Here is a 19,357-nt window from a genome sequence, read left to right on the forward strand (position 1 = left end):
ATCTTCTTGACTAATAGTAAAACATATTGTTTCACTGTCACCTTTGCTGTAAAAAAAATACTACAAAAATGTAATACCATAATTTGGTTTCCCCATTAAGCTGGTAACTAGTTCAGGCTATGGATATTCTGAATTTTCTTCTAATTCTGAAGTCTACGTTATTCTTTCACAGATCAACTATTCTTTGAAAGTGACCATTTAGATTTAAAACTATAGGATTTATAGATATTGGATGAGGAAAAATAAAAACAAAACACTATGCAAAGAATCCCATTCCATTATATTCACTTAGCTGGCATAGAAACTAATGTCTCTTTGTCAAGGAATCCAGAGAAATTAAATGTCTCTTCTTAGAGCACACTATATTTGCTCTCTTCAAGTAATCTGAGGAAATAGATGATAGTAAGAACCTTTGTGTGACTGCCCTTGCTCTCATTGTTTCTGAAAATCATAGCTGCCACTGGCTTACCAGTTCACATTGTTCTTCTCAACCGTACCCTTCCCCAAACTCCTAATTTTACTGAAAGCCAGAAGGTGCATGTCTGGCTGCATCTGTATTGTATGTACTTCTGAAAAGAAACCATGAAAGGAAAATTATTCTTACCCTCAGCTCTGTAGAGTACCAATAATGATTTAATTGGGATACTAAACTGTTTGTATAGGAAATAATTCCTATTGGTACTAGTTCTATAATTCTGTTGTAGGGGAAGAAAAAGTGGATGATGTTATTTTTAACATTCTATTTCTACAACATATTTTCAGAAAAAGGATCCAGATGAACTCCAAGTCATTTTATATTGTTCATTTGAGTAATACTATTTTGTTTATATAGCATTTAAATATTGACAAAGAGCTTTTCTCACAACAACTTTATGAAATAATGTAGTACAAACTTTATCCACATTTTGAAGAAGAAAAAATTGTGGCTCAGAGAACTTACATGATTTTTCACTTTGTAAGTAAATACTAGAACCTGAAGTCTCAATCACAAATCCAGGGCTCTTTCCATGCTTCTTCTAATATAGAACATTTCATTCATTCAGGCAAATCCCTCTATTAATTCTTTCATAGCAGTTATTCTAAGAATTATACAATGTCTACAGGTGTTTTTAGAAGGCTTTTAAATTTTAAGTTTATTTGCCTTATTTAATTGGTGGGTTTTTTTTTTTAACTGTAATTTATACTCACTTTTCAGTCTCTACTTTCCCTCTACAGTGAGAAAATGTCTCTTCATAATTCTCTTTGACTAGAGGGCTCAATCTTATATAGTATACATATATATGTATGTGTATATTCATATCTATGTAAAGTATTTCTTTATGTCAGATAAGTGTTTATATTTTTTAAGATTAGATCTTTTTATGATTTCATAATCATTCCACTTTTGGATAGTATCCTAGATGTTTAAGGGACAGTGTTATATCACATACAAAATATTTTTCTTTTTTCTCATCATTTTGTATGTGAGTTCAATTCCATTGTATTAATAAGATGAACCCCTGCTTATTATTCATTAGGGACAATTGTATCAATATGGTTTTCCAAATTAAAGAGTAAGTAAATAGAATAGAAATCTAGGTGAAAACCAAGATGCAAAAATGAAATTCCTAGGTAGAAGTCTAGACCTAGGTAAGATATCTTTTCCTTGCTATGTAACTTCATTTAAACACCAAATTTCTGGATGGTCTTTTGCTATATAAATAAAAGCCAGCAGAAGAGCAACTCTCTTTTGACTTCAAGATTTCAACTTGGAAAAGGAAAGTATGTAGAAAACTATAAAAAGTAGGAATATGCCCGTTATAATCAAGCAGTGTTGCAAGATTCCATGATACTATGAGTAATGAAGTAGATAACAAATGGTTATTTTAAGACCTATAGAAAAAAGGGGAAAAGTTAAAAATGTGAAAAAATGGCAGAATTTTGAGAGTGAATTTTTTCAAAGTAGTTATAAGTAATAAAAATTTACCATCGAACTATATACTATTAACTGACTCACAATAACATATACCATTTGTTGTATTCTAAAATACTGATTTCAAATACAGAGAGGACTTCATTATTAAGGTGAAGCCATCATGCAGTGTTCAGTCCAGAGGCAGACAGAAATATGTGAATAGGACTTAAAAATAAAAACATTCTTAGAGGCATCCCTTGACCACATGATCAAAATAGTATATCAGATTAAGGAAAGTTTGCTTTCCTTAAATCTTCTAGAGAAATCACGAGTTAAAATTCTTGATACAAATAGCCATAATAGTTCTGTGCCTTAATACGTTGTCTATCACTACTTAATTATATTTATCTTTCCATGTTGACTATAATTTCTAATCATTTGAAAGCCTAACATCAAGAAAAAATAGCATGTTATTCATTTAATACAATAATATTAATAATGTGAATGCCACCCAGTCAAATCAATGATGAGTAAGAAATTAACTCTGCAAGAGGTGCTGGTTACATTTGTCTTTATATATATCTATAGTTATATCTATATGTATATACATTCTGGGCAAAAAGAAGTTAGTGTCAGAAAACGTACAATGGTACTTTCTGAAGATTTCTCAAATTCTTGCATTTAACATAGACAGTGGATGTGTGTGTATCTGTACTAAGCACATATAAAAACTTTTTTTGTTGTTGTTTTATGGAAATGTTATTATCCCTCTACCAAATGTATCTTTGTCAGGAGAACAGTTACATTTATTTATGATTTTATTGTGTTTGGATTTAATGTTTTTCTGTTTGTTGAAAATGTGGTAGATCCATTCCATCCTGAAGCCTGGTTTTCACTCAGCCAGATTATGAAAACAATCAGGCATTATTTTTAATCAGCTATAGTATACCAGCCACATAGCCCAAGTACCAATTTTTAAAATATTTTTAAAAATTAAATTCTGGATCACATGACTAGTAAGATGAAGGGTTAGGTGTTTTCTCTTATCCACACCTCTCCAAAAACAAAATTATGTTCCAAATTGAAAAAGAAACAAAATAAGCATATATATATATATAATTTTAGTACTGGATGGGAGGGACCTTAAAGGATGTCTGGATTCTCTAGATCCTTATGTAACAGATAGGAAAAACACCAAAGAAGTGAGGTGGTGTACTCAAGGTCACACATAGAATTATGGAATAACAGAGTTAGGATCAGAAACTGCCCTTTGGCTAAAAACTCAGTACTCTTTCCACTGTAGCGAATCTTATGAGATAGCATCTGATTTTAAGCCTGATTATAGTGCAGCACCTTTAACTTTATCTTCTCTATTCCATGAAAAATTATAAGTTTCTACTGTAAGTATAGAAACTCAAAATGTTTAACAAAGACTTATGTTAAAAGGATCTTATGCATATTTGAGCTGCTGGTTATTAAGCAAATAAAGGGTTCAAACCATTTACAGTCATTTAAGAGCAATTTAGGAAACACCGAAATAAAAAATAAACACATTCTAATGAAACTAGTAACAATTCTGTTTAAATTTAAGTAATTTTGTGCTGTGTTTAAGGTGATTTTAGATGCTTAATGAAAAATAAAAATGGAAGATTCAGTGACAATTTTTAAAAAAAAATTAATGTCTAGGATAATAATTGAATTTGGTCAGAACTAAGACAATTCCAAAGTTCACTGTTTCCTGATAGCATTTTACTTGATGGAAAATATGATTACCTTTAAAAACTTTAAATTATATTTCACTGGATGAAAATTCACAAAGTAGAAAACTATCCCTTTCTTCCTAAGCATATCAATTGCAACAGCACTTTTTTTGTGTTTTCTTATAGAAACATAAGCTACAGATTGTTCCTTCGTTGTTAGCTTTTTTTTTCTTTTTGTTCCCATTTACCTTTATCCCTCAGCCCCTCCTCTCCGGGGCAATTTATTCTTAGTTTGTCTTTTAAAAAAAGAAATTCTCTGCCTCCCATTGTTATTGGCATAGAGCTTGACCAGTGCAAGTAATATATTTTGCATCGTGTCGATGAAAAAAAACAAACTACAATTGTCTGTCTTGTCCTCTTGTCACTTCTAAAGGTAGCACAGTTGCAGTTTGTGATGTGGTGTGGGGGAGAGGCTGTTTTTGTTTGTTGTGTGTTTCTTTTCTTTCAGAAATTGCAGGAGTTTGCAAATAGCTTGAAGTTCTGCCTTGACAGCAATCAGAAGATATCTATCTGCGTTCAGCTGATATGATCTTTACCTATACTGCTTCAGGAAGATAATCACATCTGATCTGGAAGAGGGGTCTTATCATAGGCAGTCAGATCATCAGAGTAGTGCCGAACAGTCTGCCTGACCTCACCTGAAATTTTCAGTAAGTGTGACAAGAAGTAGACTCAAAAGGCTAATTGGATCCCACTCTTCATACAGCTCTTCTTCCCCTTCAGGAAGCTATTTCCGGAGGAGATTATAAAGCTGAGGAAAGAGCCCAATTTTGTTATGCAGGCAAATTAGTTATAGTAGTTTTAGACAGAGAGCCAATGGAGAAAGAGATCCTTTCTCTTTTTAGGAAGATTAGCTTTCTGGTTGTTGAGAATAGCAGAATTCAAGTTTTTAGAAACAAGTAGGCCCATTGTGGAAAAATTTTTGGAACTCTAAAACACTGAATTTAGTGACAAGGCCCTTAATTTGATGTTGATCCAAATTGGAGAGTTTGTTCTATTTGGAATCTTCCGGTGTTATAATGCAGGTATTTCTTGACTAAAGTTGTTGGCATTAATCAAATCTGAAGGCTTAATTTCCCCTAATGGAAGTTTTACTTTTTCTCTTTATATCACAGTTAAGGAAGAACTGAGTTTTAAGATATATGAAATAGTTATTTTATCCAAGCAATACAGCTTAAATCAATTGAATGAATCTTATATTTATTAGATTTCTTTGAAAAATTTATTAGCCATTATATTCATCAAATTTTTACAGTGTACCTGATATAGAAACTTAAGATAAAGAAGTGATTCAAACTGACATCTTAACCTGATAAAATTCTTCTAACACTCCCAGTTGACACAAAAACCCTTTACTAAGGTTCATTTCAGGGGGGCCTCCCTTCTGCCTGACACTCAGCCTTTACCTTCCTGTAATTAATCTTCATTCTGATGTTGTAACTCTTCCTCTTTCTACTCTAATACCTATTGGCACACAAGTTCTCAACAGATTGCTACAGAAATGAATTCAGAAAACCTTTTATAAAGAGGTAGCTAGGAGCAGTGGAGAGAGCACTGTACCTGGAGTCAGGAATACCTGAGTTCAAATCTTGCCTCAGGCACTTAGTTGTGTGACCCTGGGCACAGCACTTAATTTCTACCTGCCTCAGTTTACCCATCTGTCAAACAAAAAAGAATAGTACCTTCTTCCCAAGGTCATTGTGAGGATCAAATGAAATGTATAAAATACTATGTAAATCTTAACCTGTTTCATGAATGTTGATTATTTATATTTTTATTAGTAATTATCATGGGTTTGGTAATGTAAACTTGCTGCTAAAAATCTGAGACTGACTTAGTCAGTAGAAGTCCATCCTTTACTGGTTAAATGTTCTGCAGAAAAGAAGGGAAATTTATCCTTTTGCTAACGAAGACTTCAGTCCATCATAGGCTTCCTCATTGATATAAAAATGAAATTTAAATGTTATTTCTGAATTAGATAACACTATATTTCTTTATACTTTTTTTCTCTTATGATAATCCAGAAGGTCAACTTAGTTCACAAATATGTAAGAAATTCCAGTCCTTAAAATTTCTCATGACTGCCTTCTTATAAAATGTGATGGAAATGTACCAGTCATTAATACATTGTTGGGGGAGTGACTTAACTCTTAAAGTTAATGGCTTAACTCTCGAGAAGTTTTTGCCTGATTTTTTCTTGAGCTCTCTTAAGTATAATGTCCAGATTTGTGTACTAAAGCTCTTTTACTATTACTTAGTGTCTCTGAAAAATTTTATCTTTCCAGATTAAACTACTCTTTCTCTGATAAAGTTAAAAATTGATTAATGAAAGAACTATATATGAACTTAACTATTTTGCTGGATTTTCGTTAAATCGATGTTGGTAGGATTGATTATATGATTTTTTATATTAGAAAAATGACAGGCCACAGTTTAATTATATGTAACACAACCTAAACTTTTATGGGGTGATGCATGAATAACATTGCAGAAGTGTGCATTATATACATGTATGTATAAATATATACACAATAAAAAGTCTTTAAGACATTTTTCAATCATATGTTACTATTGCACATTTTTAAAAAGACAACAGTATTATTAGTTTTATCTCTTGTTATTGGATAAAGAAGTACATGGTAATTAACATGTACACATTTTTTTTCGGGATTCTTTAAAAGCCCATTAATTTGGATTACTAAGAATTATAGACTTTTTAAAAGAAAGTCATGAACTCAGGTGTTTATGATAAACTAAATATTGCCTTTTTATTAGATACTATGTAGGTAAAATAATTAGTTTATTTTATCTTTGGATTCAAGGATTCTAACTAATTTGACCAAGAACATAATTCCTTGCTCACAAACCTACCTGCAATAACTTGGAATCCTTTGGACTGAGCACTTAATTATTCATTATTCTTATCCTTGTAAATACTTCTACTTTTATCTTCTGCAGAAGGTAAATGCTTCAGGGGCAACTAGGTGGCTCAGTGTATTGAGAGTCAGGCCTGGAGATGGGAGTTCCTGGGTTCAAATATGCCTAAGATGCTTCCTAGCTATGTGACCCTGAGCAAGGCACTTAATTCCCATTGCCTATCCTTCCTGTTCTTCTGCCTTGCAACCAATATACAGTATTGACTCTTATTTAATAAAAAAGGAAGTAAATGTCTCAGCTGCTTTTTTTTGATGTCTAAAGTTGCTGACCAGATCTGGAAAAATTTAAATTAGCAAAATTTTATTAATTTCAAAGTTGAAATGAACCACTGAAATGTTATCTTATTAGGACGGAAAAGCTATAAAGTTAACAATTGTTTGATGAAGAAAAGACTGTTCTGGTCTAATTTTGATTCACTGATTTCTTAAATAAATGAGTAAAAGATCATTGGTGTTCATACACCAAAAAAAACACAGTATGTGTTTTCTCCCACTAAGAGCAGTCGCTTACTTAGAATATTTGGAGAATACAGTTTTATCCCTCTCTAGGATTTGTTGTTTCACAAAGTAAGCATAAATGGTGAATAGTTCCTTACTATTAAACTTCTTTCTTACTCCATATTTCATTCTGTGGTCAGTAAAGGTTATAGATTTATTTTCTGTGCTTGTATATCTATTATAATTATTATTTTATAGTCTAGTGGTTTCTCACTATTTTTGTCATCTTTACCTTTTAGATCTTAATTTCTTATTTTTTATATTTAGATGAATTAGATTTTTCCCTGTGATTTCCCACTTCCATTCCCATGTTGGTATCTTTCAAAACCCTATTTTTGTACTTCCTAGCAGTATGACCTTGGGCAGGTTACTTAACTCCCATTGCCTAGCCCTTACAACTCTTCTGCCCTAGAGCCAATACATAATATTGAGTCTAAGATGGAAGGTAAGGGTTTTTAAAAAATACGAAGTCTAGATAGACATCCTCTCATTTCCTTTATTCCTTTCAGTCCTTTTCCATGTTTGGGTTATGATTCAGTTGATTTGTTTACATTAAGTGAACCATTTTTCAGATGCTTATCTTTCTAAATATAGAGTAACTTAATTTCTTTATTATTTAGTTGATTACAGATTTCAACACATATGTGATGACTATAATGCCATATATATACATATAAAGGAATGAATATTCATTCCTTTTAAACATTTCCCAAAGGTTTATGGGAGGGGGAGATGTTTACTAGTGATGAATAAGGCAGAGGAAGTTCCCCCACATATGATGTGGATATAATTGAGACTACTAAGGAAATGTCAGACAATTTGGTGCTGATGATACTTCTAGTTACATTGTTTCTTTGGTTACTGCCTGGAGACTTAGGGTTGAGATTTCTAGCCCTGGTTTTATAATAACCCAAAGTGTTATTGGTTATTTTCAGACGTATCTCAGATTTTAAAGATTTTGCTTAATTCACTTCTATAAAGATCTGTCACACAGCCCTTTGAGAACTAGAAAGTAGAATGGCCAAATCAAGCAAAAGACAGTGGGGTGCAAATAATGTAAAAAAGCTGGAACTTGCTGACTATGAAATTATATTGAGCCCAACTTGGGGTAAACAGAATACGGTTTAATAGATGAGCTTCACATTGATTAAGGTTAAGTGTCTTGGGATTGTAAGCGCCCAGTTCTTGCCCTCCATGGCAACAGCCACCAGGTGTCAAGGATGTTAACAAGGCCTAGGGAATGTGTTTCATTCAAGGGAGTGAGAGCATAGATCTGGAGTCTTGAGTACAGCACTGAATAAAGACTCAGGCTTCCTGCGCAATCATCTGGATCTTTTGGCCTTGGCAGTTCATTTAATTCAATCCTACAAACATTTATTAAGTTGGCACTGTGCTATAGAGCCATTTAACTTTTCTATGTCTCAATTTATACATCTGGGGGGGGGGAGGATGGAGATGGGTACATATGTCACAGAATTGTCATGAGAAGCAAATTATAAAGGAACTTCTTTGGATGTCTTCTGTATAGTGAGAGAGTTATACTAAATGATCCTTTCCACATCTTAAGTTCTATGACCTGTTTGATCCTATACATAAGTTCTTTGACAAGTAAATAAATAGGCATGAGAAATAAAATACTGAAATTCTAACAATGGAAATGGGAGCATTCTTTATGGGAACAATTTAATAATGGGTTGGGGGAAGGATATACAGGCACTGAAGATGAGAGAAATATGGAAGGATTAAATAGCAAGGAACAAAAGCTGTTAACATGTCACAACTACGAATTTTATGTGATGCTTCCTGTGCATTTAGTTTGAAAGCTGCTTTTATTTTCCTTTTCAGTCCTGGCCGTGGTGTTCTTTTTTTTTTTTTTTTAGTTTTTCATTTTTCCATGAACTCATGATTTAGGCTGATTATTGTTCTATATGTAATTTTCTTTGGATGTTTCTTAAAACCTCAGTAACAAAGGATATATTAAATGGAATCAAGCACAGTTTGTTTAAAATCAACTATATCATCTCTTTTGGTGTCTACTCATCTTTTAAAAATGTATTTATTTAGAATATTTTTCCATGGTTTCATGATCATGACTTTTCCCACCCCTCTTCCCTCCCTCCTCTCAAAACAGACAAGCAATTCCACTGGGTTATACATGTACCATTGTTCAAAACCTATTTCCATGTTATTCATATTTGCAATAGAGTGATCTTTCAACACCAAAACCACAATCATATCCCCATCAAACCATGATGGGGATGATATGTTTTTTTTTTTTTTTTTTGCATTTCTGCTCCCACGGTTCTTTCTTTGGATGTTGATAGCATTCTTTCTCATAAGTTCCTCTGGATTGTTGTGGGTCATTGCATGGCTGTTAGTAGAGAAGTCCATTACATTTGATTATGCCACAGTGTATCCATCTCTGTGTACAATGTTCTCCTGGTTCTGCTTCTTTTGCTCTTCATCAATTCCTGGAGGTCATTCCAGTTCTCATGGAATTCCTCCAGTTCATTATTCCTTTCAGCACAATAGTATTCCATCACCACCAGATACTACAATCTATTCAGCTATTCCCCAATTGATCTACACCCCATCATTTTCCAATTTTTGCCACTATAAAAAGCATTGTTATGAATATTTTTGGACATTTTTCCTTGTTACTTCTTTGGGTCTACTCATCTTCTAAGTGTTTGGTAGGTTTTGTCTAGAAGATACTCTACATATTTCTTCCTAGATAATTTTGATATCACTAATAAACATAAAGCAATATGATTTTCAAAATTTGCTTAATTTTTCCACTGTTGTAGTATGGATTTGATTTGAATTAGTCTCAAGAGATAGAAAATGTTCCATCTTTTCCTTTGCTACTTTAGTATAATCTGATTCAATTAACATTTAGGCCCAGCTGCTATGCTTGAGTTTATTGTGAGGTGACATTAAAGACAAAATGAGAACATAGACATGTGAGGATTGAACTAGAGCTTGTAATTTTTTTAAAGACATCTTTTCATGTAGTGTATAAGCTGACTTTGTAGAAATGAAAGGACATTTAAACTACTTCCTTGATCTAATGAATTGGGATTGTACACAAGTTATATACAATAATTGGAAATCAATTATATATTTTTAAGATTTAGACATTTTCCATTATTCCTTGATAATTCACACCAGTGTTCCACAACTTTGTTATTAGGAAGTTCATTGATATAACTTAAGCAATAACTTGCCTGATATTTTTCTTTTCCTATTATTCCTTCTTATTTCAAGTGAAAAAGAATTACCTGTGGAATCTCCATCCAGAAGAATCACTCTTCTTTGTTTTAAGAGTCTTCTAAAGATATGATAATTATTATAAAATCATTCTTGTGTGTTCTTTGCTCAGACTCAATCATTACAATTCCTTTTAATGTTTCCTCATTGGCTTTGTTTTTGAAACCTATAACATTCTATCTTCCCAAATCTTTGAAGTTGGTAACATTTTATCTGCCTATTTACATATTTTATATTACAGAATTCTACTCACAGTTACCTAATTTGCCTAAAAAAGTACATCTTGTTTATCATAAAAAGAAAAAAAATAAGCTTATTAAAGCATGAGTATTTCAGATCCTAATCATAACCTTGGCAAACAGATTCATACCTGGAGAAAATAATGGTTGGTGCAGAATGAATGCCAAATAAACAATTTTATTAATTGTTGTCATTTCTGTACTTTCCATGGGCAAAGAGCAGGTGAAGTTAATATAGGAATGAGTGTTATTTGGCATAAGGGGGAGTTACAGAGAAGCAGCAAAGGACCATAATAAATCATGGTGTTACTTTAGATTTTTTTAATATGGTCTCATATGGACTGAATTTGATGTTAATTTTATTCTGCAAGGTAAAATAACTGTAATTATTGAATAATAATATTTTTGTCTGATCTAAGCTTTTTTATGCATTTGGTCATGTTACTGGTTCACAGGTTTTGTTTTAGAAGATTTCCCTGAAAACCTAATTTTAAATAATATTTTTACTTCGCTAAAATTGAATTTATCTTTAACAAATCTTTTCATGTAAGCAATTTGAGAAAGGTGAATGTAACATTTAAATAAATATTAATTTTCTCTTGGTATTTAATTTTGGATAGTTACTGTAGAATTGTGATCAATTTTTTCCACCATAATTTCTAGAAGATGCTAAGGTGTAAATAAAATTAGAATAGGAATAGCATCAACCTTTTTTTTTCTCTTTTACATTTTTAGGTGATAGAACGTGGAAGATTTTCCAAAAGCAAGTATATTACACATGTTATGGTCAATAAAAAAGATTTCTTGATGGTAACAACAAGGTAACTTTCACTAGTTTTAATATTTAGCTATCTAATTTAGTAACAGGATTATTACACAGAGTTATTACTCAATATAACTGATGATCATCTAAACTTTTGCTTATATATACTTGTGTTTATATACAGATATACAAATACATAGATGTACATATGGTTTCAGCTATGCCACATAAATATGTATTGATGAAACCTCAAACACATAAAGATATTTCAAAACCAAAAATAAGTATATAAGTAACAACAGCAATGATATAAATGCATAAGATTTAGACTTTCATTAACCAACAGGTAGACACATTACTATTTTTATTTTAAGAAAGAGGTAGACATATTATTATTAAGTAACTACATATAGTTTTCCTATTTACCCTTCTCTTCCCATGCCTGAAATGCACAAATTAAAGTATTTTACATTATATATCAGCAGGTATATTCCTTATTGATAATTTGTAAAACCTGAGCATTCAATCTTAGACACAGCACACACAATGATAAAACAATGCCTGTATAGAGAAAAAAATGTAGCTATGTATGATAGATAATACAGAAATGCAAAAGCATGCTCAAAAAGAGAAAGAAGCAAAGTAGGCGAATGTATGACTTTGTGGGAGTGAGTTTAGATAAATAGGTCACTGGTAGACAGTGAAGGTTAGATGGGAGAGTGGTTGCATTAGCAAAAGAAAAGACTGAGTGGATCTAATGAGAGTAATCAATAAAAAATCAGATGATTTTATTTTTGTTGTTTAGTCATTTTTCGGGCTTGATTACTCATATTGTATTTTCTAGGCACAAAAGGCAAAGATGCTCAAATATGGGAGCTTTCCTATAGCTGATAATTTTCATCATGTTTTTAAGAGTCCTTGGAATAAATTGTCTTTGGTTCAAGAGAATTAAAATTAAATAGCTTCTATATCCTATTTAAATGTGACAAGTTACTGTAGTCTAGTGGAAAGAAAGCTGAACTTGGAATTAATGGACATGACTTTGAGTTCTGGAATTTTCTACTCTAGACAAGCTAAACTCTAACCCTCAGTTTCCTCATCTCTAAAATGGTATGATACATTATCTCCCAAAAAGGCCTTCATGAGAAATGTGCTTTATAAGTATCAACTGGGTTGTATATATGTATGAATGTGTGTCTATATAGGCATACACATATTTAGGTAATATTTGTCTATAGTTAGTAAGTCATGTACACATAATTGGAATTTATGTATAACAGAGACATACATTTACATGTATACATACATATTTCTGTAATATGTCTATAGCTGTATGGACTTTTTATTAAATTATTGAGTGCCATTCTATATCACTGAAGGTAATGTTGGGGACTGATAATAATTCTTAACCCCTGTCCCTTCTATCCTAGGAAAAGTGAGAAGAGAAATCTGGGCGAGGTAATGGAGAGTAGGGCAATAGCAATTATTGTCTTAATGCAGAAGAAAAGTAATTAGGGGTGGGGTAAGAGATGTTATTTTGCCAGGAAAGCATTTTTCTTGATTTTCATCTTTAAATGAAAGATGGGATAGAAATTCTGATATGAGAAATTATATAAGTATAGTATTTAAAAGTAAAACCTTTCTTTTTTTTTTTTATAAAACCCTTCCATCTTGGAATCAATACTATGTATTGATTCTAAGGCAGAAGAGTGGTAAGGGCTAGGCAATGGGGGTCAAGTGACTTTGCCAGGGTCACACAGCTGGGAAGTATCTGAGGCCAGATTTGAACCTAGGACCTCCCGTCTCTAGGACTGGCTCTCAATCCACTGAGCTACCCAGCTGCCCCCAAGTAAAACCTTTCTTAAAAAGACATTATAAGCATTAATTGACCCATATCTAAGTCCCTTAAGTTTCAATGTTAAGGAATAGAAGATTGTGACAAGGTCAGTTTCAGAATTAGGATTTAGAACTGACTTCCTTGTTCTGTGCTCAATGTGGTGGAAAATGCCCTTTCACACAAGGATCTATAATAGGTGCTACCTAGAATATTAGTGGCAAAAACAATAATTTAAATGCATAGGTTACACATAAACAGCCCCAAAAATAGAGAATAGCAATTGCAGTCCACAAAATTTGCCCTATTACACTACTTATGAAATATCTCCAAACAATTCTTGGTGGTGGTAGTTGTTATTTTTGAAAAAAATAGTATCTGCCTTCCAGGGTTGTTTTCAGAATAAAATGAGATGATATTTGGAAAGAAGTTTTTATATAAATGTTAGCTATTATTATATGCTTTAGTTTTATTCTGTTTCTTTTTGGTAGTGGTGTATTGTTTGTGACAAAAGGAACATTTGGGCAGCTGACCTGTGAGTGGCAATACAGTTTTGATGAGTTTACCAAAGAGCCGTTTATTATTCATGGAAGAAGATTACGTATTGAGGCCAAGGTATTTTAAATAAAAATGTGAAAAGAGAATGTTAAGATTTATTTTTTTCCTCTTCAAGATGTTTACATTTTTCTGCTTTAGTACTTGTAAATTTCTAATTGGCATATAGCCACATACTTTTGTCAAACAGAAAACTGATCAGTTTTAATAGATGTTACTTTTTGTGCCATTCCATGCAAAATGACATCTTATAGGTTGCATCTAGACCTAACAGCCAAAAATGCATGGGTTTGAGTTTCATATGATACTTCCTGGCTCTGTGATGATGGACAAGTCACTTAACCTTTCAGGCCTATAGAGAAGATGCTGAATTGTATTTTCAGAGTAGCTTCTTACCTTGCACTTCTAATTAATAAAATCACAAGTCCAGGCCCTATCCCTATCTACCATCTGTAGCACTAAGCCAAGAATATAAATATTCAGGTATTCTCTAGTTTCCCTCATATGTTTTCCTTGAAACCCTCAAAAATGTTCAGAATAAAAGGCTGTTGTCTCTAAAACAGTCTTATTTATTGTTAGTGATATTTGTTTGGTCTCTCCAATTAGATCTTAAGCCCTTGCCAGCAAATACTTGGAATTTTCCTTACTGCTTGTACAATGTAATTTATGGTAGGTAGTGAATATGTGTTAGTGGACAGTCACTGGAAAATATAACTGACTTTTTGTCATTCAAATCTATCAAAGATTATCTGTTCTAGAGAAGGAATTGTACTAAAAGATATGTGGAAAGCTATTTGAACACAAAGCCAATATGATGAGGAGCTTACTTTTTGTCCTGTGTCATATTTCTTAAACCCAGTTGGATTCTTTTAGACTCTGAATATTTGAAGATTTGCTAACAAGAACTATTAACTTAAAATAACTTTGTAAAGACTTACAAAAATAGTGAGTTTAGCAAAAGCTACATATGGCCTCCTAACAGGTTCACCAGTTCCAACTAGTTACCAGTGTCAAGACACCATGATTAGTCCTTGGTTAGGCTATCTCTTCATTCTTCTATCTTTAGATTAGAGAATTAGGCTCCAAGAGGCAAAATCTCCCTCCTGAAATCCTGGTATATAACTAAAATAATTGTTTCTAGAAAGATACCTGATGGTAATGGGATTTTAGTGGGTCAGGGAATGATTGTTTAGGACCAATATCAGAAGGACACAGGGTTTGGGAAGGCCAACGGGATAAAGCTTACAGGACACCAAATGTTATTAAACAGGATTTATTTAAGAGAAGGGAAGGAAGGGAAGGGAATTGGGATGTTCTATCTAAAGAATATAAATAAACCTCCCACCAAATCTAGTTGGTAGCTTCAGAGAGATGGTGTCTGCACTGTCAGTTACCTCTCTACCTAACAGTCCCAGTTCCTATAATACAATGCACTTCACTAACCCAAACCCCCCTTAGAGGATGATAGAGGCAGTAAGGTTGGAAGGTAAGCAGGAACAGGGCTCAAAGGGAAGGTCTCACTAAGAGATGGCTTTAGGTGTCTCAAGCAGCTCTGTAGGATTCGTCTCTCAGTCAGCATCAACAAGATATACAGGAATCAGGTAGCTGGTAAGATGGAGCACAAGAAAGCCACAGGGGAGAGAACAGCTGGTTTTACCAGGTCCACCCTAGGAGACTATACAATTGCAACCTCTTGCTTAACTGTCTGGTAGAAGAAGCAACAGTCCTGCCACTTCTCCAGAATTCTGGAACCTTCCTGCTCCTTCCTTCGCAGCATCCCTTCCTGCTCATTTCCTTATCACACTACAAAGAGAGATTTTCATGAGTTCAAAGAAAAAAAGGGACTAGAAGGGATATAAGGACTACGTGTACCTTCTGTGAATGGACCTTGACTTTCTCCAGGTGAACTCACAAACCAGTTCTTACATAGTTGTAACTATAAGTCACATAGATAGATTTGAGATGTATTGATTTTGTCTATGATTTCTAGACTTAATGATTCTTTTAATGGATTTAAAATAGTTTTATATGAAGTACAGAGAAATGACATTTTTCTTGAACTAATTTTTTCCTCATGAAGTTTGTTTGTTTATTTATTTATTTGGTCTGTAGGAACGTGTACGGTCTGTATTCCATACCAAAGAGTTTGGGAAAATAGTTAATTTTAAGACTGCAGAAGATGCTAAGGTAAATCAAATCACCTCTTCCATTAGAACTGATACAAGCTTCTAATAATTTTAAAAGTACACAGTGGGCATGTTGACAATTATGAATATTATTTTTTTATTTTTAATTTAATCTATATGTCTGCCTTGGCCAGCATGAGAACTTTTATGTGGGAATTTCTTCCTTTGTTGCAGATCGGCAACTTGTCTGTAAATTGTGGTCCTAGAGAGTTGATGGGGGATGGAGTGGTTACGTGCCCAGGAAGCATCAGAGGGTGATCATGAACCTAGGGCTTTGACTTCCATGATCTGCCCTCTAGCAACTGGCACATTGTTTTCTCTTTTTTTCTCTTAAAAATGATAAACAAATTGCATCTTTATGGACTGCCCTTATGTTTGGAGTCATCCAAGTATTTGCTAAATGGAATAGATTCCTTTTTGTGATCAGTTATGCATCTTGCCTTTCCTTAGACTAGACTAGTCTGGTATAGTTTTTTAATTTAACGAACATTCTAAATTCTAAAAACATTCTAAAAAACATAAGGGAGAATACAGTAATTCTCTTAATTCACTCAATACAAAAAGTTATAATAAATATTTCATAAAACAAAACTTGTTAATTTTCCACAAACTGTATATTTATTTGCAATCTATTATATTTAGTTAGTTAGATAGCTGGGTGCCACAGCCAATAGAATGTTTGGCTTGGAATTAAGAAGGCTTGAAATCAAATCCTGCCTCAGGCATCTACTAGCTATGTGACCTTGGTCAGTTATTTAACCTCCCTCAGCCTCCTCTCTACAGTGTGGATGATAAGAGGACCTCTCTCACAGGGTTGTTGTGAGAATCAGGCAAAATAACATGTGTAAAGAAGCACTTTGGAAACCTTAAAGGGCTGTGTAGTGTTGTTGTTGTTATTATTATGCACTTAATTGGAGTTAGCAGTCTCCAGCTTTAATTCCAGCTCTTCTCTAGGATCGTAGATCTAGAGTTGAAGGGGACCTCCAAGTGCATCTGCATTATTTACATCACATTTATAGATAAGGAAACTGAGAAGTAAGCCATGGGAAATAAATAAATTGAAGAACTGGGAAGTTGGGTTTGAAGGAGTACCGCTCAGGATGTGTGCTGAAGTCCTCTAGTACAAGTGCAGATATTGGAGAAGAGAAACTTAAGTCTAGTGCACACTCCCCACTACAGTAGGTGCCTTGCTTTGGCTCATTGCTCATCCTTCCCATTACCTCAGTTTCTAATCTTAGAGACCATCCTTGATGTTTCATCTCCGTTATCCAGTTACTGGATATTGCCAGAGCTCATTCATTCTGCCTCCACATCTCCTGCATTTATTTCTCTCTTCCCTATTCACATGGCCACTACCACCACGTCATCTCTCAGTGAGACTCTTCTAACAGTCTCATAATTGGTCCCATTATGTCTAATCTCTGCTTTCCCAAAGCCAGCTTCCATACTCATATTCCTAACTTTTAAAGTTCTTTACAATGCAGCTCCAACCTATTTTTCCAGGTTTGTGGCATATATCATTCCATTTCCACTCTTTTCTCCACGTCTTAGAATAGCTCCCTTCTCACTTCTGCCTCTCAAAGTTCAGCTCAAGTACCTACAGGAGAACATTTCTGCCCCATCCCCCCAAATGCAATTTTCAGAATCTTTTTAAAATCTACTTATCAAGTGTACATGTCATTTCCTCCAAGAGAATATAAGTTCCTGGAGTTCAAGGACCATTTTTTTTTTGTAATTTTTTCCCCACTACCTCACATCGCGCCTAGGAGGTTGATATGTGCTTGTTAAATTCAGATCAAAACTGGGTAAGTTAAATAATGAGTTTTTTCAATAAACTCATCAAAATAAAAAAAATATTATAAAATAAGAACTTGTCTTTCTCTTTTCTCTGCTTTTAGTGGATCCTTTCAAAGCTGGAAGAAGTGAGAGAGTTTAACCCAAAGCTTTAACTGATGGAAGGAGCTGAAAACAGTGTGGATGAAACAAAACATGACTTTAAAGCTGTTGTCTTCCAGTGCCTGATTACCAAAATTAATTTGGGGAGTCAGATATAAAATTGTATTCAAGCACTCCATGTTTCGTTATAGTTGTTTTCATTAAGGAATCAGTTGGAATCAGGTAAAATGCCTACTTAAAATATTTCACCCATTTTGGGGTATGATTAGATTTTTAACTTAAAGCAAGCATCCAGTTAAAATTCTTTTAAGGTATTTTTTAAAAAAGATAATTTTTTTTCCTGAGGGAACTTTACTACATGCTATAGACGTGTATTTTACACTAATAAAGGAGTTGCCCTAAGTTATTTCTACTCAGAACTAAATTATAATGTTTTCTGGGTCATATTCTGAAGTTTACCATACTTGTTTACAGACTCCTATAGTACAAATGGTTTGAGTGAGCAGTGGGTAGACTGTTTAATATCATTCCAATATCACAAGACCACCTTATATATTAGTCTAATCAGAAAGGTGAAGTTCAGCAGTTTGATCTTTGAAATTCTTTTTATGAATAAATATTTTGGAAGTATTTTCTTTATTTTTTTACATTAAGGATAGGTTCAAATTATTCTTCAAATGTACAAGTGTTTCAAGTTACCTTTTTTATACATTATGCTATAAATTATAAAATCAATCCACTGATGCCTTGCCTTAAGACATAACATAGTGTTGACAAAATAGTTATCATGCTCAGGAAAGTCTCTTTGAAAGAGTAAAAATAAATACCTCCTCAAGCCAAGTCCCCAGGGATAACATTATTCATTTAGTTTATATATTCAATACTTTTAGTAGAATGATGGCCTTACAGAAAACTTTCTGAAGCCTTCCAAATGGAGCTTCTTCCAGATTTCCTCCAGAGACCAGGGCTATGTCACAAATTTAAATTCCTTGCAATAACTCCCATCCCAAGGAATTATATAGAAGAACTCACAGGTCTCACTGGAAATTATGGTAACCTAAAATTAGAGCCAGCACCAAGAAGTGAATGCTAGAGACTCCAGAACTTTGGGTTCACTTTTCCAAGCTCATGAGTCAGGTGTGAAGTTCATCCAAACAGAAATAATTGGCTGCACTTGAGTGGAAAAAACGGCCATGGGATTTCTTTGCTTTCCATTCTCTCTACAGAAATCTTTTTTTTTTCCCCTTTTGAAGGAAATGCTGAATGATAATCGTATATTCTGTTTAGTTGTTGAATAGTATGGCATATCTGATGCATGTTCTAATTGCTGCCAAAAGAGTCTTTTTAAAATGTTTTTGAAATTTTGGAATGTGTATGAGTTACTGGCTTTGAAATTCTTTGATCTGTTCAAATTCTTGCTTTGTAGTAAAAGCTACAGTAAACAGCATGCCAAACTATAAGTGTATTTTTCTTTTTTTGGACCAAACTCTTTAATCTTTGACATGATCACAAAAATTCACTATACA

At 33.3% G+C, this 19,357-nt stretch overlaps 1 protein-coding gene across 2 annotated transcripts in view; it reads left to right on the plus strand.

Moving 5' to 3' along the window:
- Window positions 1-19,291, plus strand: part of VPS13A (vacuolar protein sorting 13 homolog A) — a 317,263-nt gene extending 297,972 nt beyond the window's left edge. For both annotated transcript variants that reach the window (XM_016424094.2, XM_007499006.3), the window contains exons 69-72: window positions 11,333-11,418; window positions 13,686-13,809; window positions 15,862-15,936; window positions 17,834-19,291. In XM_016424094.2, coding sequence (XP_016279580.2) covers window positions 11,333-11,418; window positions 13,686-13,809; window positions 15,862-15,936; window positions 17,834-17,884 — 336 coding nt within the window. In that variant the 3' untranslated portion in view covers window positions 17,885-19,291. The remainder of the gene's footprint in view (window positions 1-11,332; window positions 11,419-13,685; window positions 13,810-15,861; window positions 15,937-17,833) is intronic.
- The last annotated feature ends 66 nt before the right edge of the window (window positions 19,292-19,357 follow it).

The sequence above is a fragment of the Monodelphis domestica genome, chromosome 7 (genome assembly GCF_027887165.1).
Source record: "Monodelphis domestica isolate mMonDom1 chromosome 7, mMonDom1.pri, whole genome shotgun sequence".
In the NCBI taxonomy this organism is placed as follows: domain Eukaryota; kingdom Metazoa; phylum Chordata; class Mammalia; order Didelphimorphia; family Didelphidae; genus Monodelphis; species Monodelphis domestica.